The sequence below is a fragment of the Anomalospiza imberbis genome, chromosome 3 (assembly GCF_031753505.1).
Source record: "Anomalospiza imberbis isolate Cuckoo-Finch-1a 21T00152 chromosome 3, ASM3175350v1, whole genome shotgun sequence".
NCBI lineage: Eukaryota > Metazoa > Chordata > Aves > Passeriformes > Viduidae > Anomalospiza > Anomalospiza imberbis.
In genome coordinates, this window is record NC_089683.1 from 104837999 (window position 1) to 104859414 (window position 21416).

Below are 21416 nucleotides of genomic sequence, written 5' to 3' on the forward strand. Positions count from 1 at the left end.
ACTTCTGTAACAGCATGTCCTTGCTAACTGCAGGAGTCAAACACCTGCCAGGAAGGACAGCAGGGAAGAGCTACAAGAGGCACTTGCAGAACATTTCAGAAGAAATTACCATTTCTGTTGGTTTGCATTCCAACCTGTACTGCTTCCCATACTCCATGAACTCACCAACACAGAAAAGTCACCCCTGAAAAGCTGTAACTACATTCCCAGGTTTTATTTGTTGCCCATGAAATGCACTTGGTTTGCTCCTTGACATAGATGGACAGCCCTTACAAAGCCTGTTCATATGAAGCACACTGCACTTAACACACTCACTGGCTGTGAAATTTTGTCATGAAAACACTTGTTCATTTGCATGCAGAAAATCCTTTCTTATGGGTTTTGATTTGCTTTTTCAGAAGCTGGGATTATTGTCATTGCCTCTCCCTCCTTTCTCTTCCACCTGAATTGCACCTATGTTTATATGTATAGGAGAGAAGACAGAGAAATTCCCACTTTCCTTTTTCTCCCTTTTGCACCATTTTCTTTTTCTTTTCAGTCTGACCAGGAACACAGATGCACTGTTGCTACACCATAATCACTCAGGCATGACAATTCAATGTCCTGCTACTCTTCAGCAAAATGGAAATTGGGTGAAAACTAGCAGCAGAATACAGTGATCTTTAAAAATCTCCACAAGTCAGAGTATGTCCCTATCTGGAAACTGCCATTCTCCACAAAAAAAAAAGCATAGTGATCAATTGACAAGTATTAACTGTGTCCAACTCATGAAGTTACTATTCCAGAGCAACCAACTTCATTTTTATATGATGCATTGAAAAAAATAATACATTTTACAAGTGGATGTACAAACATTGTCACTTGACACCTCTCTGCCTTCAAGGCTTGATAAAGGAAGAAAAACTTGAAAAAATCCTCACACAACATACACATACAAAGTGGTTGGCAAAAAAAAAAAATAGTGATTGCCTGGCTCACTAAAAGAGCTCAAAACTGTTAGGGAGAATGCTGGAAACTAAAGAAGTGAAACTTAGAAGTGGATTTTCATCACCCTCTCCATGTGGCTGGTTCTCATCCCCATTCCTGTTCTTTTTGCCTTTTCCCCATCAAGGAAATTCGTCTCCAGGCAATCTGGGTTTATATCTCTCCAGGATATTACCTCAAGATAAGAATCAAAGCTCTGATCTGAGGGAATGATTTCATCACTAATCTTTCCCCATTAGAAGAGCTCCAAGGTTAACAGAAATTAGTAAACATGTTTGAATCCTGCACTGAATTTCACTTTGCAGTGTGCTCTGTTAGACATTATTTATACTTCAGGGAGTGCTTTCAGGCAGTATCCCAGCAACAAACAGAAGGAAAAAATGCAAGGCACATTGCAGATTTGGCTGAATAAATAACATAAATACAGAAACATTGCTAGTTAGATGCTAAAGACATGAGACGAGAACATTCTCTTCTGCATACGCATTTTTTGTGGAAAGACTTCTTTTGAAGTACAGACTCATGACTAGGTTTTGAAATTCATCCACAGCTAAGCTCACCCCTGAGAGAAGTCATAACTTTAAAACATATATATATTGCCAATATTGGCATGTAGTTTCTATAAAGAAGAAATCCTTTCCATTAACATTATTCAGCACATTATCTAAAAACAATCTCATTATCACAGTGAAGGGTCTCATGGTTTCTCTTTATTAAATATCCCTAAAATATTGACTCCAGCAACAAAGAACATTTGTAGCCTTCTCAGTCTTCAGGTTTCCCATGAAGGGCCACGTCTGGTCAGGTTCCCAGCTGGTGTAAGACAGCATGGCCTCAGAGAAGCCAGGAGAGAATCCAGTTTATACCAGGTAACAATCTGGCTGGGAGGTCTCCTCTAAATTGTCAACTTCAGCATATTATCCCAGACTTAAGACAGTGCCTGGCTCAGCTCTCACTGACTCCACAGAGGATGGCTCCCAGGGAGCATTTTTCCTTTCCCAGAGCAGCTGCTGCAGCCAGAGCTCTTTACCCCCCCCATCACAACTCCTGCCCTGCTGATGCTGAACACTGCCTCCCACTCAGCTCAGTGTTTTGGGGCAGCCAAAAGCACGTTCCCTGGTGCTCTTACTCTTCACTCATGCCATGGGGATGAATGGATGGGGAAAACTGGAGTAGACAGGAGAGCAGATTGCTGTGCTGCTCTGGGAATGAAGGCATAGCTCCCACCTAAGGAAGCTCACTCTGGAAGTCAGTGCAGTGCCACAGTATCGAAATGCCCCGGTATGACCACGCAGACTGACCTACTGCAGGATTACCTCCATACACATTTCATGAGTAATATCCCAAAGTATATCCCAAAGTATATCCCTATGCACACAGAGTCAGCACACATGCATCAGATTTCCATTGGCTTCCTCCGGGTACAGATGGATTTTTCTATTTAAGCTTAACTAGAGCACAGAATTCTCTTGTACCTTATTTTGTTAAATTACTGCATTGTTGTCCAAGCACAGAGTCCTCTGTGCATAAGGAGTGGCGTATGCCTGGAGCTCTCCTCAAGGAACTATGAGAAGCAGATATGGACCTGTATTCCAGCCCAGGAGTTGGAAGCCCAGGATTCCAGCTTAATGAACAGGAATTACAAGTTTCAGGGATCAATCAACAAAGGCTCATGCTGGCAAGATGCTGGGCTCTCCTGTATACGTGTCCACCTCAACAGTGTTTAGTCCTGAAAGGATTTCAGTGGAGATGTAACATGACAGCAGCACTCAGACTTTCCAGAGTGGGGCTGCCAGAACTGCTCCTATCCTGCTCTGTCCCCAGAGAAACAATAAGCCTCTTTTTCCAGCCCCAGCTCATCCTGCCTGAACAATGCATGCCAGATTACAGTCATTCACCAGGATGCAACCACTGTCATGCACCACTCCGTTACTAAGTACTCATAAATCCTGTCCATGGTGCAGACAAGCACGCGTAGTTCCAGACAATTCCTAAGGTACGTTCAATAGGACTTCTTTTCTCAGGAGCTTGGCTCTCTACTCAAAAGGCTACACAAGGCCAGGGATCTAATCAAACTACCAAGAACCTGATTTACACCTCCTTGTAGTTTGCAACATGACTTCTTTGATTTTAAAGAGAGAGAGGGCAAACCCCCAAACCGTGCCCAACTGAAACCAAAGATCACGTTGTTACAACAGCAAGATACAAATGACCTGTGTACCAAGCTACATTTTCGATCCTCGAATACATTGTTTGCTTCTACTTGTAAGTTATTTTGTATTTCACAGAGATACTGGCTCTTCTTTTTGGGTCAGTCTACTGATAATCTTCAAAAATAAACCCACTAAGAACAAAGTATTATTTATCCTCTGGTTTTTGCTATCTGCTTTAGAAACAGTTCTTCACGGCAACTTTGAAAGCCAACGCATTAATGCACAGTGACAGATGGGCTGAGCTTTTCATTGCTCTCTGATAAGAGCACAGTGTGCATCAGCAGTCCCAGCCAGCACCGCAGGTGACATGTGGCAGTACAGCAGCCTCTCTGCTGCCCTCCTCCTTCCTTTCATGCCTGCATGACACACAACACACCAAATGACACTGCTGCTTCTAACAACCATCTCTGTGGATTCTGGGAAGGTCAGAAATGACAGAAGAAATTGTTACAGAAGTAAAATCCAGAAGGAAAGCATAGGGTCAGAAAAGCATAGGGTGGAAAAGCTTTTATTGAAATAATTCCATCAACTTTTATTTGAGCAAAACTCATGCTCATCTGGGTATGCATGCATTAGGCCTGTAGCTCTAAACAAACCCATGAGCTGATAACCAGCTCGGCCACACCAGTGCAGAGCAGATTTCACTGCTCTAAGTCTTATATTTCTGTTTAGTCTCAAGTGAATCCTTCACATGCCCTTTCAGGTTGATTTACGAGCATCACTATAATGCTGAGCTCGCCTTTCTTATCACTTGCTGCTATTAAAATTAGTGACTGATTTTTAAGTCCTGGATAGCTCAGGTGCAGGATACATAGGAAACACCCTGCATGAGCTTATTCTCAGTATGCTCTTTCAAAGCCAAGAATAAATCCAAAGTTTATTCTCTTGAGCTCTAAATTATTGCACTTTGCCCTTTTTTATTGGTTTGAGACCTGAAACTTCATTCTGTATGCTCAGAGTGAAACAGAAATTTCGCTGTGAGAGAGGTGCTCAACAGCAGGGCCAGGCAGGTGTGTGATACCTGGAGAGCACTAGAAGCAGAATCTACCTTTTCACTTCTTTGTGGGGTTGTTCTGCTGACTCTTTGCACTGGAGCTGTGGGGGGAATAGTTCAAATATCAGGGCCACAAGGGGCTAATTAGCCCCACAATAGGTACCCAGAACTTTCCCACTGGAAGTTTTCTCTAATTTTTTTAACCTTATGAAATGGCTATTCCACTATATTAAAAAGAAAAACTTTTCAATAGCGTAACTTCAGGAACAATTTCAATGCTTTTTCCCCTCTTGCTGCTGGGAGAATTTAAGTGACTGGCATGAATGACAAGCCTATTTTGGGCAACTAAGGAAAGCTGCACAACAAATGCAGCCTCCTGATTGCTCTGTAAGGCTCATGAACACCATGCATCACGTCGTGCAACACCAGTGAGTGCCCCGACCTACGCACGGCCACTTGGGTGAAGCTGGAAAAGGAATGCACTCCTGCTCACACTAGGAAAGTCCTCTCATTTCATAAACTTTGAAACTGGTTTTAATTCATGGGCCAGAGAGCTGAGTCACAGACCTTCTTGGTCACTTGGATAAACCCAGAGGATAAAAGGGCAAAATATAAATTAGCAGAAAAGCAAGTAACTGCAGCCAAGTTTAATACTGAATTAGCTAACTGAAGGAATGGAAAGTTTTGGAGGTGACAACTCTCACACTACTGAAAACAGCACCTGAGCTGGCAAGCATGGCACACATGAAACTCACAGCCCAAAGGCTGAGTGTGAAAAAATTTGCTGAACAATTGAACTGCTTCTTAGGATTTTTGCAAGAGCTTCATGCACCAAGGAGCTGCACAACAAATCCTGTTAGCTAATGGTCCTAGATAGACGAAATCCAACCCTTGAGGATTTGTGAATGAAGAATCTTACACAAACATGATATCTTTTTGGCTCCTACAGAGCAGGTAGAATTACCTGGTCTTCCAGCAAGACCTTCTAAAGAACCACGGAGAAAAAGGACAGGTGAAAGATGATTTCCTTTGGTGGGATACCTTACTTGGTGAAGAAGGGATCAGTTACCTTCTTCTCATATCAGTTGCAGAGTGAATTAGCTCAACATGAATGGCAACCAATCTGGTTGCATATCCCTCCAAATCTGGATTCTGATTGAAAGTTGAGTTCCCAGGTGATTTCTTGGTTTTAAACCAAAACAACCCTTTGCATTCCGGTTTTCATGGTACACAGACTGCTTTAATAACATCAATTATCAGCTGCTGTACTAACAACATTGGTTTTCTCCTATTATTATATCATACTTGCTTTACCTGAGCTTTCCTTAGGGACATTGCTCCAATCACAGATTATTCTGACCACCACCTCCTGTCTTTGCTGTTTAAATATTTCAACATCCTGATGGAATTTTGGGGCCATCAGGATTCTTCCTACAGTGGAGTATCAGACTCTGGCTACAAACCTCACTTCTTATTTCTTCACTCTTTACCTTACTTTACCTTAAAGGAAATAAGTTTCACTTCGATTACAGTGAAGTAGAATGAACATGAGATGGATGCTCTGCCAAAGAGGCACTTCACAGCTTGTGGAAGAGTGTGGAAAGAAGATGCCTGTGCTCACAGAGAATACAGATCCATTAGTCAGGCAGCATAACATGCCCACAGCTCTTCTACTTTGGAATACAGCAGCTTGCATCTTGGTGATGAAATTCAAGTGCCTGGTGTGTTCAGTGAACACAACCAGTGCTTGGTGTGTTCGTTTAAAATCTTTCATATTAGGACAAGGGGATAATGATGCATGAGCATTTCATAGACTGCACAATGTTGATAGTCTTTGGTTATATCTTATCACTGACCCACTGCAAGGGGACAGCCGCAGGTACTCTTGAGATACAGCCCACCCATGACCTCTGGAGAAATGTTATCATCAGAAGGATGCCCAGTCTTGGAGAGGTGGGGAGGTGCTCATGCCCACAAGGAGCCAGCGCTCAACCAAGTCAAGCTGGAGTGTTGTTCAGTAAATCCAGACCCAAAGGCGGTACGCAACTGCTTCAGAGAGCAGTGAAGTTCACGCAGAGGAAAGTGATGGTGCAACAGCCAGTGAAACACAGGGGTTGCAGAGCCCAGAAGGACCTCCTGACATCACCCAGCTGACTGTGTGTGCACCAGGCTTTCACCCAGTGGTCATTGTGCCCAGTCCTGTGACACGCAGCTGAATCAGAGAACACCTTTCCAGAAAGGGCCTGTTCCCACTGAAAGAGGACAATGACAGAGATTATTGCCAGCCCAGCTCCAGGCTGCAGCTGTTAAAGACCTGCAAGTGTCTTTCTGGAGAGATGCAAGGGAAGATTACCCACCAGACAGCATATCTGAAAACATAGGTTGAACAGTGCTAGGAGTACCATAGCTCAGTCTTTACCTATAACCGTGGATTTCAAATACAAGCCTCTCTTCACTCCTCTCTCCCTGCACCATGATTAAGCTTTCAAGCAGTGCTGCAGCAATGCAGGATGCTAAGCCAAGTTTTGGCAGCACACAGCATTCTCAGCCCCAACCATAGAAAATTACAGGTATGGAAATGTATCAAATTAAAATAACTATGAGTAATGCTTATTCAGAAGAAAAATAAATACACCATACTGTGGGGGAAATGTTTAAGATCTGAATCTTCAGCAAAATTATTTGCTTTGACATGGTTATGTGTTTTAGGCTAGCTAAATAATTCAAGTACTTTCCTTACATTACTTCTCCTTGAAATAAGAGTTTCAAGTTTATTATTCATTACTCAGGTGGGGAGCTCTGCTTGCTATAAAAGTAAGTGGAACAAGCAGCTGCAGTAAGGTGAGATCTGGGACCCAAACATGGCTCATGAGCTTTGTACTAAAAGCATTTCCCACCCAAGGAACAGGATACAACCTACAACCACTAACGTGGCAGGAGTAAAACACAGTTTCTTCCTCAAACAAGAGTAAACTATTAAAATGAAGCAACCCAAGCTGAGATTCATTTTGTCTATCACCACAGGTACCAGCAAGCTCCTTCTGACCCCATTCGGCACAGCCCTGCCCAGGGAAGGCATTTTCCCTATCATCCTAAATCCCACACTGTGATGGGAACCGCTGTAATTAAAAACAGCAAAATTTAACACACGTCCACTCCCTGTGAGCAGTTCCATTAAGTCAATAGCAATACTATCTCCAGGAAGAGTAATGTGATCTGTTCTCTGCCCACCTGCATGAACTACTTCATTTCCCTGTTGCTGAGCTCCACACCTGATCCTGGCCTGTGCCTGACACGTAAAGGTGTTTGGCATCTGATGCATCTCCACGGCTGGAGTGGAGAGCAGAAAGGGCATGCTGCACTCCAGCCCCCGCCCCATTGGAATCACAAATGGAACAGGAGATACCTTTGTCTCAGTGCAGCTGATTTAATAAACCTGTCTCAACACCTTATGAAGTGTCAGGTTTAAAACCATTCCTGGAGCTCAGATTTCACCAGCAGAATGCTCAGCATAGTTTTGAGCTGTTTTCTGTGCCTATCCCACACTGCCAAGACATTTTGTTCAGAGGTCAGAAATGTGGGCATGCTACCATAAAAGCCAGGAAATCATTTACAGAATGCATAAAAATTGCTTTGCAGGGCAGTGACTCAGAGCTGAGAGGACATGACATAATCTCCTTGCTCTATAAACAAATACGATTAATGTGTAGCCTTTAAGATGCAATAATCAAACACAATCTTGTTTCAAATGAGAAAAGATCCAATCCAGTTTCATTTCTCTGCTGATGACAGTGGAATTCAGCAGAAGACAGCAAGTATTTCAGAAAGAATGTACTGTCCCATCATTCATTACTGAGTGACAACTACCTCCACCTACCACATTCCTCTTTCCAGGACTAGTGAGATGCTTTGCACACTTCCAGATGTGTTTTTGAAGGTGTGTATTGAAGGAGAGCTTTGTTACTCATCTTTATTTTTTTCCTAAATCCGAGGTCAGTGCTTACCAGCCAGGGCCTTGATGCGGGAGCGCTCAAACAGCCGAGCAGAGCTGTTCTCATTGTCCCAGTCGTCGACATCCCAGCGGTTGTTGACATCGCTGTACTGCTGTTGGATTTCAATGTTGTCATAATCTGTCGCTACCGTTGTCGTCATCCTGAGTCTTCTCCTTAGCCTCCCCTCACCATCAGATTCTTCCTAAAACCCTCTGTCAAAGAAAAACACAGAAAAATAATCATTTAGATGGTGCACGTATATTGGAAGAAAGTCGCGAAGGGCAAGCTAAGGAGCCTTGATTTCAAAAATCAGTCGCTTTTACTTGAACAGGAGATATCTCCTTCAGAGAACAAATATTCTCAAAAAACTAAGTGCTTTACCAAAGCCAGAAGCTTTGCTGCATACCCACATCCAGGATTGTCATGTTCAGCTTCACAAAGCAGAACGCAGATGGAATAGAGCAGCAAATCACTTCCACAACTGTCATTTTCAAAAGCAGACCATTGGCTTTAGAGATCTGTGAGTGTTGCCTAAAGCATATGGAGCTGTGGATAACTCAGCTAAGAAAATCTTCATGCACCAAGATGACCTCCATACCTTTACAAAATGGTGCAAATAACTGATGGGAAAAAATACAAATTCTCAAAAAGCTGCAAAAGCATTTGACATGCAGAAGCCTTTTAACATGTCTGAATAAATATTTCTGTCTCCACATGCAAATACTGACTTTGTGACTGATCCTGGCAATTTATTTATGAACTAATCTAGATAAAACCAACTAAATGATGCATTACTTTGAACTCTCCACAGGAACAGCATGGCACTCACCAACACAACCCTCGGGGTGAGGTTCTCCTATTTCAGGGTGCTCTCTGCATACTTATTCTGTTTCCTGATTAGGATTTCCATGTATTTATCAGTACTAGATGTAAGAGAGGCAGACACCTCTGGAGGAGGAGGAGGGAGGTTACACACAGCTGTGAGCCCAGTGGGAACAGCGCTGAGCATCCCCTTCACCCTTCAGTGCTCAGCGAGACCCTGAGGAGCACAGGGTGCTCCTCTGGCACACAGAAACACACAGTTTACCTTTACAAAGCGCAATCGTTACCAGAAATGCAGTTAAATACAGGGGCAAGGGGGAGCCAGGGGGCCGCCCTTTTACCTGGGCGGGACGCTCGCTCCCCTCACGGCGCCCCGCCCGGGGCTTCTCTTGTCCTTTTTCTCTTTTATCTCACTTCTTATTTTAAAATAAAATTTAAAGAGAAGAAAAAAGAAAAAAAAAAAATCAGCCCCACAAGCGCGCTCCCTGGCAGGCCGGAGCGCAGGGCGGGGCCGGGGCCGCCTCTCAGGGTGAGGCCGAGCCCGCCCTCACGGCGGGGCCGGGGCTGCCCCTCACGGCCCTCCCCGCCCGCCGCGCTGGCGCCACCTGCCGGCCCGGCCCCTGCCGGCAGCCGCGTGTCGCCACACCGGTCCACCTCGCCGCCACACCGGTCCACCTCGCCGCGACACCGATCCACCTCGCCGCGACACCGATCCACCTCGCCGCGACACCGGTCCACCTCGCCGCGACACCGGTCCACCTCGCCGCCACACCGGTCCACCTCGCCGCCACACCGGTCCACCTCGCCGCGACACCGGTCCACCTCGCCGCCACACCGGTCCACCTCGCCGCGACAGACGGCGTGGCTGCCGCGGCTCACAGCGGCGTTAATTCCCCGTCCGGGCCTGGGATACCAGAGCCGGCTGGTTGGCCCCCGTCCCCGGCCCACGGCAGGTCCGTCCCGTGCTTCCGCGCGGACAAATCCCAGTGCCTGGCGCAGAAACGGGAACGGAGCCGCGCTGGGGCGGCTGTTACATAAGGAGCTGTTACCGAAGGCTGAGCGCGAGTGCTCAACCTTCACGAAAGGTGGGAAGGAATCGCTTTAGTCATGGGAAGCTGCCAACAGAGCGAGGGAACGCGAGGAGAACTGGCTCTGGGGAAGGTCGTGGGGACGATGCTCCCGCGGCGCATCCCGCGGGAGCTGGGGATGGATCAGCCGCTCCGGCCGGAGCCTGCCGCTAGGAACAAACAAAAGCATGGAGCAAAGACGGGGGGAAGGATTAAATCCCACTCGCCGCGTTTCTGCACAGCACTCACCAGCTGATCCTCACTGAGCATCAGGCCTAGACAAAAACCTCCCATTGATCCCTGTACACAGGCTGCAATCAGGGTTAATTCCAATTAAATCCACGGAGCAGCCAGGGTATAAACAACGAGTGGGAACAGGCTGGTTGACAGCATTATTTTCCATCTTTTCTATATTCACCAGTGCTCAAGTAAGAGAAGATGTGCCACTGGAAAAGCTGCAGCTCTAACCATAAAAATCAGTGAACCCAAAATCAGGATGCAGTGACGTGTAATTTAATATGGACGGAATAAGCCATGGGGTTTAATTTATTTCTGTGTCACTACTGTTTAGAAACACACGCAACCTGATCCAGAATAAATTCAACTGCAACTTTTGCTTTATCACTTCTCGTATCCTGAGCATCACACAAGCAAAATCTATCCCAGATAAAACTAAATTGAGCATGAAATGGCCTGTTATCCCACACCTATAGGACTAGAAAACCTGCATCCCTTGTTCTGATTCTAATAAAAGCAGCGCCTCGCTCCCTGACATCAGGCTCCCTTTTCTGGGATGCAGCTCCCCACCACAGAGACAGTGGAGCAGGAAAAAGCTGCAGGGATAAAAATAAGCACCTTGCAGCAAAGCAAGGTGAGGAGAGCACAACAGAATCCTGATTCCAGAGACAGACCCAGCTACAAAGTGCAGCCACCGCCCTCAGCCTCTGCTGGAAAACAGCTTTTCTTGAGTCCTGCTGCAGCTCTGATACAGCACAACCCACTGGTGCCTCTGGGAACAGGGAGGGAAGATAAACACGAGTCCACGAGTCGCGGCAGAAACCTGCAGGCTCCTGACTGCAGGGATGAGATCCAGGAGCTGGGATGAGCTACAGCAGCACATACTGTGTCTACATTAAGGGTGTCCCGATCTGACATGAACAACACCAGCAACCGCTCAGGGAGTAACGGGAAAACAGTTCCGAATTTTCCTGGAGCCCTTAATGCAGCAGAGGTCACTGTTAATGACCTTGAATATAATCTACCTGTGAAATCAGCCCTGCAATTGAAGGACCATGCTGAAAACCCTCTGTGTGTGTGTGTAGCACACACAGACATGTAACACACATATATTTACAGATTTAGTTTAAGCCTCTGCATGAAGCACCCACCAACATCCACAGAGAGATCACCACGGAGCACAGGGACAGAGGGAGGCCCATTTTCCAGCAGGAACAGCCTTTGTCATTTAAACATCCTGGACTGGCTTTGAGCTGAGATACCCCTCTAATAAAAGAATGACATTCTCTGCAGAGAGACAGAATTTCAGCTGCCAACATCCCAAGCAGCATCCTGCAAGCCAACCCACTCTCAGGACTGGGTAAACACACTGGGAACAAGGCATTTCAGAAATGGCAGGTCACAGTTCCCTTACTATTCACAATTCAGACTCACTCTAGGATGACATACAGCGCTTAAAACCAGAGAAAGCAGGCACTGGGTTTTCTCAGTTAATCCACACCCTCTTAAACTCATCTGCCAGTGCTGCTGCACTTGGCTTAGAGATGTTAGCAGGCAATTCCAGGGATAAGCAGGCACAGGGGTGAACTAATAAATAGCATGGAACTGCTCCTGGCCCTGGATCTGCAGGCCCACCACCATGGTTCGAGAAAAATCTGTAAATTCCCAAACTTCTTCCTCATTGATAAAATATAACTCTGTTGCATTCTGCCATGGATACCATGCTAGACGACCTCATGAGACAAAAGAGATCAAACTATTTCATTTCAAAGCATTCCTTAAAACCTATTGCATAATATGGGGGGGGAAGTTGGCATTGTCTTCAAGAAGAAGAAATGGCTTGAAGAAAAAATCAGCTACCAGGAAGAGCGTTTTCTCAGACAGTTTTCAAAGGCCACATCCAGGGGTCAGACTTTTTGTGTTTACTTTCATAAATAGACCAGATTCTGCTCTGTTTGTTTCTCAGATAATAGAAAACAAACAGTTTTATTCAGCCCTTCCAAAGAATGAATTAATTTTTTAAAAATTCATTGGCTACTCTTAAATGCAATCATGTAATTCACTAAACAGCTATGACTATAATCCCTGAAATTCTGCCATAACCACACATCTGGAATTACTTCCTAATAGTTACATTTATCTTTAAAGCAAACATTGTTTTTTTCAAGAGTTACTATTCTTCCAGGAAACATGCTAAGTTGTAGTTAGATTCATGTTACTCTAACTAAGGATTGTCAAGCGGTTTTTATGGTGCTGTTAATGAAGAAAATATAGTTTGAACGGCAATCCCCAAATGGTCTCATGATCTATGTAAATACTGTTCCCTGGCTAACACATAGCCCAACCTATTGCAGCTTTCCTGGCATTAAAGATAAATTGTAAATTCATCTCTAACTCCCACTGATCGTGTGACAGGATTGAAAAGGAGACACAGACACTCCCATCTCCAGGTCACCAGAGCACATGGGTCTGGTGACAAGCACAGACACAACCACTGTGACAAAGAGAATGGTGTCCTGATCCCACAGATCAGATAAGTACCTCCGAGAAACCAAAATTACACATTGCCCCCTTTCTGGTAGCCCTCTGAAACCAAGGCTGGATGAGCACAGAAAGCCATTCCATTACCCTCTTTGCAGGATACTTTCCCTCCCAGTCAGTCCTTCTCCCCTGCTGATGCCTCAGCCCATCTCACCAGTCCAGCTCTTCACTTTAGTGCAATGATTATTACTAAAAAGAGGGAAATTTAGATAAAATTGCATTTATTCTGCATTTAAAACTGCATTTATTCTGAGCAACATTCAGCTCCCTCCTAACAGCAGCACAACAGACATTTAATAATTTTTAAAATGTCATTTTGAGCCAATATTTAAACTGGAGAATGGAAGTTCCTCTGAACTCTCAGGGTCCACCCACATCTTGTCACCCCCAACAGGGTGAGATTCTCACCCTAAGCTTCCACACAGGGAAAGTGGCTTGGTCAGAGTCAATAGGGGCACCTTGGGAGAGGCTCAGGGCTGGATGCCAAATGAACATACACATCAAACATCCCCACAGGTCAAACTCTGCAAGTATTTACAATACACTGTGGAGAAACTCAAGAGTTGTACAGGACCCTTGGATCGAGAAAATCAAGTCATGAGCATAAATCTTACAAAGACTGGAAAATGCATGTCCCAGTTCCAGCCATTTCTCAGCCTGAAGCCCAAGGAGGTGTTTCCAGGCTCTCTCCCTGCTCAGCTCCTGTGTTGTTGAACTGCAGCACATTTCCAGGGACAGGAGTTCCCCTGTCCTGACAGGGCAGAGAGGGCAGCACACTCATTTATGTTCTGGCTTTTTGTTTCAGCTGCTGAACCAATCCCAAAATAATGAAGGCAATAACTCAGCAAGGCTGTAATTCCCTTGACCTCCAGTATCCCCTCTCCCAGTCCCATCTTTCCTTCCACAAACAGAACCATACCGTTTCTGCATTTTCCAGCCCAAGAGCGCTTCATATCTTTGTCTTTGCTTCCCTTCACCACTTTGTGGTGATGACTCCTCTGGTTGTCCATGCTCCAGGATGTGGAGCCCATCAGCCCAAAGCACCCTGAAAGGTCACAGCAAAGGGGGGACAGGCTGTGCTACCAAATGCCATAATCAGCCTGTGGGGCACTTCAGGAATGCACAAACAAGGCAAGACTGAAGCCTCTTTATTCCCAATACAGGCTGGAAAAGCATGCAAAGGTCACTAAAATCGGGCAGCCCGTCCTTCACGAGGGAGGTCTGCTTCCCACATCTCAGATAACCCATCACTCCAAAGACCAGGCAGTTAAGAGTGGATTCCAGGCTCTTGTTTTCCTTCTGAGGCCCCCAGGATATCATGCTCTAGCTGGGAGATGGGTACATAATTAAATAAGCACTGAAATAATTTCAGAAAGTGTTTGTGCTGCTCCCTGAAAACAGACACAGCCTCACTGAACTGGAGCTCCCAGTGCTGTCAGAAGGGGTGATAGGACACTCCCAGCACCACATGCCTCACATGGGACAAGGATTCCAACAACCAAGGGAACAGAGAAACTCAAAATGGCTGAAAATAGGTTATTTAAAAACACGAATCTCTATTTCAAACCTTTCAGTGCCAGCACAGACCATTAAAACCTTCTGGTCTGATACTCTCTACACTTGGAACAATGTTTCAGCCAGTTTTTCATACATCACCCAGAAGATCTGGACTCCAACATTTTATCTTGGAGACTCCAGAATAATTTAATTTATATATGTGGTCCAAATTTGTCCTCTGTAATCTGAGGTAGCTCCATCCAGCTGAGGATACAACCCAAGATGTGACAACATTATTTGAAGAGCCTTCTTAAAACACCAAGAGGGTAGAAGGAGGCTTCACATGGATTTCATCCAAGGCAAGACACAAAACAGGAATTGTGGGGTGAGATTCTCTAGGCTTCTGTATTTCCCTGTGGAACATCCTAGAATAGATATTGCTTCTAAGCCATCCTCTAAAGAAGGCCATGCCCCACCACCAACTATATACAAACCATGAACAGACTAACCCAGCAAAAATCTGGACATTTTAGGTAGAAAGTGGCTGGTTTTGGAAAGAAGTTAATAAAGAGGAGTAGAACTGAAGCAGAACTGAACTTATCACACACAACACTTCAGGGTGGAGAAGGCAACAAATTCCTTCTGGGGCTGCCCTTCCTTTTCCCCTCATCACTTTAAAGAATGTAAAACACATTTTGCCAAGCTGCTGAGGGGAGGGTCTGTCTCAGCCATGAGCAGCTCCTAGGGAGTAGCATTCCTGCATCCCTACTGAAAGGGAAAGTCTACTGGGATCCAGAAGGGCCTGGAGTGACACACAGAGCAGGAACACCCACAAGGGCTGTGAGAATAAAACTCCACATACTGGGCCCAGCTCAAAGAATGCTCAAAGATCTAAACTCCTTATTTAGTTTGTAAGCAAAACACGGAGTACTCAACCTCTTTCATCATGTGTTTGTGGTTTTCCCTAAACAAGCATTGCCGGGCAAGGTAGCTTTTAAAGCAGGAAGAGCTTGGTTCAATTCCACTAAGGACATCATGAGATAGTCCATGGCTGCTCCAGTGAGATCCATGAATTAAGTACAGCTTCACTCCAACTCACAAACCACCTTTGTATCCAACACAGCCAAAAGAAATGTAACTCAGGATCCAGACAATCTCATGAACCATCAGCCTGGGATTTTCTAAACCCACCATCCAGTTTTCTGCTTCTAAGTAAGTCAGTAAAGAAATTCCCATAGATTTAAATCCATGCAGCTCTTGGTCATTTGCTTTTAAAAAACACTTTCATCATCCTCTTAGTCTTTCCTGTGTCAGTGAAAGACAGACCCTGAAATTATAAGAATATCTGGGAATGTCCATGCATATGGCTTAGCTGGAAAAAACCTGGGGGACCAGCTCAGCACAGCAGTTTCTCTCTCCACCTCCATTCCTGCATTATTTATAAGTTCTACATTCCAATTACTAGATTTCCCACCCATTTTCAGAAAGAGCTACCTTTTTGAGTAGGGTAACCAATCCAGAAGGTGCCCTTTCCAAAGCCTAGGCCAAGGGAGAATGGAAGAAAATTCAAGAGTTCATGAGTTTTAACTGAATCTGCTCTTCAGACTTTGCAGACTTGTTCTGGTGCAAATGCAGCTGGTCACTTTGGAAAGTAAGGAATGAGCAGCAAACGAGGGATTATGTTCTGCTCGGGACTGGAATAGCATCCTGAATGTTGTGAGGGCTTTACAAGACAGCCAGTATGTGCTGGTGCACCTGTGTGCTCTGATCTGTGGGGTCAGCAGCTGGCATGCCACTCCTTTTTCTGGGGAATATGACTGCCAGCAGGCCAAGAGCCCTTCAGCTCTTACAGCCCACGCACTTATTTTACTATGAATTCTTAGACAGGAAATTTTGACTACAGAATTACCTGAACTTTTTGATAAATAAAAGAAAGTAATAGCAAAAACATTCTGATGGTGGTAAATTAAATATAAAGTGATTAAAAATCTGAGTAGGATTAACAATATATTGTCTGTATACACCACAAAGTGTACTCTGGGTTGAACCCAAATGAAATCCACAAGAAGAAATTAACTGGAGCTGGAATCAAAAAGGCTCCAGGTCAGCTGAGTCCCTTCTAGAAGTACAGGAAGGACTTTTCTGACATAGGCTCTCACTGAAGATAACCTTTACTCTGATCCATCCCTCAGCTTTAGCACAACGCAGCCATTTCACAGCTACCACGGAGGAGACCAAGACCTTGTTTCACCACACCACCTTGTAAAGTTGTTTCACCCTTCGCCATCCTGATCACGGAGCAAGGCAAAGATCCACTTTCTAAACACCTCTAAGAAGTATTTGTGGATAGACTGGTGGAAGACACCAGGGACAACTTTTCTGGCAGGAAGGAAAACTGATGTATTTCACTACTTATGAATACATTTCCAAAGAAACTACCTAAAAAAATTCATTCCACAGCCACTGAGCATTTAAAGGACAATATATAGTATCACCCTGTTCTAGAAGCTATCTGTGGGCTGACCTTCACCAAAAGAATGTGAAAATACAGGGAAATTGTCTACAGTGGTATTTACCTTTTTCTTCAGCAGAACAAAACAAAAAAGTCTTTTTTAGTATTTTCAAGCGCTCATGTAGAGCAGAGTTCCAATAAAAACCAGGTGACCTCAGAAAGGAGTTCCCCATTTTCTGGTCTTCACTCTCTCATGACCCAGCTTACGAGAAGCAGAGCTCTGAGCTTCGGGAACCCGCTGTGTGTCAGGGAAGGACTGAAAGCGGAGACGCTCCTGCTGCCTCCGGCCTGCCAGACAGTTGGCTCTCCTTTGGATGAGGGCACTGCTGTCGGCGCAGGAAAAGCTTCACATCTTGACCCTGGCCATGACCCTCACTTGGCAGGAAGTCCCAGGCAACCTGAATGCCCTCAGTGACATCACTGTTTGCTTGGGCAGCAAACTGGCAGTGCCAGGTGGCACCTGGCTGAGGGGCATCATGGACACAGCACCTTAGTTTGCAACACACAAGACAACTTTTCTCAGGAAAAAAAGGACAACTCAGACATCACTGGGTCATTCAAGAAATGTTGCAACAGCCTCTGTGTGACTACACAATTCATCAATATCGGTTTACATCTGTTGTATTAATTCAAATTAAGAGCTACAGCCAAGTTTGGGGGGGTGGGAAAAGGACCGGAGGCCCTGTGCCATGGCTCTGGGACTGGAGTTTCTGCCCCACTTCCCACTCCTCACGAGGCGGTCTCACACAGAAATGATGGCCCTGGGTTACTTTTAGAAGGAGGGCACCCCTGAGCCTGCCCTTGCTACAAAGCTGACTCCAGGCACTGACACACTTCCATCCGGAGCACATTCCTGCTCCTGCAGTCTGTCTCCGGAGCAGAGATGTGATAGCTCTGACCTCCTTACAGGAGGAGGGCTGCCAAGTAAACAGGCCTGGCTTACCAGCCAGCCAACTGCTGTCTCCCCTGCCCTTCTATTTTCCTTCTCCACTTCCACACCCACCCTTCCGAAAGGTCCCGGCCCAATCAACGGGCATTCAACCTGTGGATGAGTGGGAGTGAGCCGGAGTCTCTGCCCATCTTCCCTTCCCGGCACCCCTTCGAGCTCCCGTTTCCTTCCCACAGGGAGGAGGCTGCGACGCCCACCTGGGTCATGCCGCAGTGCTGAGCCAAGGCACAGCCAGAACAAGAGGCAGCCGTGGGAGGCTGAGCACACTCACGGCTTAGCAATCCTGGAGTGTCCCTGAGGAAGAGGGCACAAAAGCAGGGAGTAATGTCAAGCTACCCTGCTCTACGCCTAGTCAAACCTCCTCCGTGTTGGAGTGTCTTATGTAAGGGCAGGGAAAGGCTCCATCACTCCCAGCCAAGGAGGAGAAATTGAGGACAAGCTGTGCACAGGCACCTCCTCCCTGCTCGGAGCTGCTGGTCGGTCGGGGGAGGCTGCCTGGTGACAACTTCCAGGGAGGAAGAAAGAGACTGAGCTGCTTTGGCTCTGCCCCCAAACTGCAGAGCAGCAGTGGAAACCGCACCCAGCGAGACGCCCAGGGAGAAAAGGATGTTTTGTTGTGGAGGCTTTTGTTCTGGACTGTTTATTAGTGATACTTGACAGCCAGAAAGGCAGAGCAGGGAAGCAATTTAAAGGGCCAGCCTAGAGTAAATAACCTTCTACGCAGTGGGCAGGTTTGGAATCAGCAAACAAACAAACAACAAAAACCAAATTCTGGGCACAGGAATGGGGAAGGATTTGCTGACACCCTCCATAAGGCAACAGAGCTGAAGCAACAGCTGGTTTCAGCAGCTCCAGCACCAAACCAGGAAGGAGCAGTGCCAAGTCCAGACACGCAGAGACTCTCATTAAGAGGAGACACAAGACAGCACTAATTACCCCACAGCAATGCCGAGATGATCCACCTGCTCCCACACGGGTACCAGACATTCTCAAGACCTCCTTCGCTGAGCGAGCTCTGCTATAGCCAGAGATGCTCAATCAGCTCCTGAGATCTGGACAAAGAGCTGGCCTAATAAAGAAGAATTTAATAAAGAACTCGGATTCGGACAGCGTGGTTGTCCCAGAGGAGGCACATCAAAGCCTGTTCCAGAATAAGCACCTCCTTCAGATGCTGGAGCCCAAGCCACAGCCAGGATCATGCAAAGCTTTGTCTCTTGCACTGGAATATGTTTTAGGTACTATATGGATTCTAACTGTTCTCTCTTAAATGAAAATAATCCCAGAATAACCAACAGAATAGGACAACTTTTGCTTTGGGGAGATGAAGACAGTATTTGACTGTGGGTGAGGGAATGCCAGGATTTCTCTGGATTTGAGCTGGTTGGAAAGTGAACTGAGAAATGGAGCAGTTTGATACTCAACACCCACTTGAAAACAGAGGTGTTAAGAATTGTCCTGCAAATCAGCACAGCCTGCAACAGCAGCAATGCACATGTACATCTTCAGCTATGCTAAACAAGAAACATGGCTGAAAGCAGTCTGGAAAAGGATCCCTCCCCAGGAAGAAGGAAATGTCAGATGTCACACGAGTAAATCACCAAGTCAGATAGTGTTAGGTATGATTCTATCAGGCCAATAAGATTCCTGGTTCAAGTAACCAAGCACAGCTTCCCAAAGAGCAGGAAATGTGTCTCATCCTCCCTAGGGGACACATAACACACATCATCCACTTCTTGGCAGGAGAATCAAGAGCACCACATCCAAACTGGTCTCCTCTAAACTAAACGTTTAATGGGTTAGTGGGCACTGACCAGAGGAACACAATAGGTAAAATTAAGCAGGCTGCCTGCATTTGCCCACATGGAAGATTTAAATGGACACCAGCTGGTAATTCCTTTCTACATTCTTCACATTTTTTTTGGCCAACTCCCGACAAGACTAACAGAAACCTTTCCCCTCCAACTTTCATCTGATGCATAGATAAAATAGTCAGGCAAAAAAAAAGAAATCTATCTCATTATTGCCTTCATTTAAATGCATGCCTGTAGGTCCTCAGTGCATCTCTGCCCTTTGAGATGGGTTAAAGGGTCTTAATGCCATCTAAATTAAGTCAATTTGTTATTCAGAACATTTGTGAGCAAACAATTTGCATCCTGGGAGGAAAAGGCGCATAGGCCAGAAAGTAAAACCCTGGGAAATAAAATGATAGATGGGAAGAAAAAGCCCCAAAAAAGCTATGTCTTAAATAACTCGGGTCAGTATTTTGGTTCTTTGATGTTTCCACAATGGTTGAGTCCTTTTTTTTTTTTTTACTAAATATTTTAGTGCACATCCTTGTGTGCTGATTCATGTAAGATAAGAGATATTTATCGTTTTATATATGACAGAGTGATGACTCTTTCCAGGTTTCCCATGTCAGTTTGCTAATCCTTGGAGTGTTGACATGTCCACCATCCCCAAGATGTTACTCCCAGTGAGTCCAGCAAGTCCAGCCAGGACACAAAACCTGGCCAGCCCTGATCCCTCTAGTTTGGACTTGGCTACACAGCAAGCCAAAGGCCTTTACCAGGAGCCAGGGCAAGGAGAAGGGCTCCTCAATTCCCTGGGGCCACAAGAGGATGTTATTCACAGTTCTGGATTCTCTAAGTAAAACAGGCAAATAAACACACCAATGACATTGGCTCCTCCAAAGCACCCAACTATTGTTATTGGCACTTGGATCCAAACAGCTTCTGGCCACACCTAAACACGGCCTGGCTTGCACAGGACCCGCCCTGCGCACCCTGGGAAGGGGAACAGGTCCAAAGGGTCCAAAGGCTTTAGGGTTCTTTGCATTGACTTTCCAGGGAAATTGTACCAAGCATTGTCACAACAAGGGCTCCAACCCAACTCCTGGAACAGGAGGAACCAGAAGGAAACACACTGGAACTGTGTGATCACTCCAGGTGCACAGCCCAAAACCTGCCCACAGACCCCACAGTGGCAGCACCGTGGAAGAACCTGCGTAAGGCAGTGATATGTAAAATATCTGATTCTTGTTTCATTCTGATCTGAGGTTCTTGTCTGGGAAATGGATCCTCAGCTGGCACAGCCCCAGCCCAACAGCTGCATTGCTTTTCTACCTCCACAAACACTCGGAAAGTTCGCCAAAGCCCTGTTTGTGCTGGCAGACAGCCAGCACTTTATTATTATGTACTATTAGTTCATAGTGAGAAATGTGCACTACAGGAAAAAAAAAGCCCCGAGAAGCTCAGTAATTGGGCACAGATGTTGAAGATTTATGGAGCTGTCCCCGCTGGACAGGATCTTACAGATTGTTTGTATCACCTGTTTGCTTTTGGAGTTTTTAATAAGATAACTATGTGTGCTATCCTGGAAGAATATTCCAGAATTCCTCCTGTAAAAACCAATAACTTTTGATCTCCACTTGTCTCCTCTCAGTAACAATCTCTCCACAGAGTTCCATAAATGCCACTTGATATTCATTTCATATTTAAATATGATCTTGGCTGTTGTTTTCATTACCCAGCAACTTTCAAATGCAATCAGACAATTTCATTCTTACTTCATGGCCCAGAAAATAAACCTCACACATCATGCCAAGTCCC

General features: G+C 45.5%; 1 protein-coding gene across 2 annotated transcripts in view; it reads right to left on the reverse strand.

Moving 5' to 3' along the window:
* SPTBN1 (spectrin beta, non-erythrocytic 1) overlaps positions 1–21416 on the reverse strand; it is a 115933-nt gene that overhangs the window by 74059 nt on the left and 20458 nt on the right. For both annotated transcript variants that reach the window (XM_068186237.1, XM_068186236.1), the window contains exon 2: positions 8196–8395. In XM_068186237.1, coding sequence (XP_068042338.1) covers positions 8196–8343 — 148 coding nt within the window. In that variant the 5' untranslated portion in view covers positions 8344–8395. The remainder of the gene's footprint in view (positions 1–8195; positions 8396–21416) is intronic.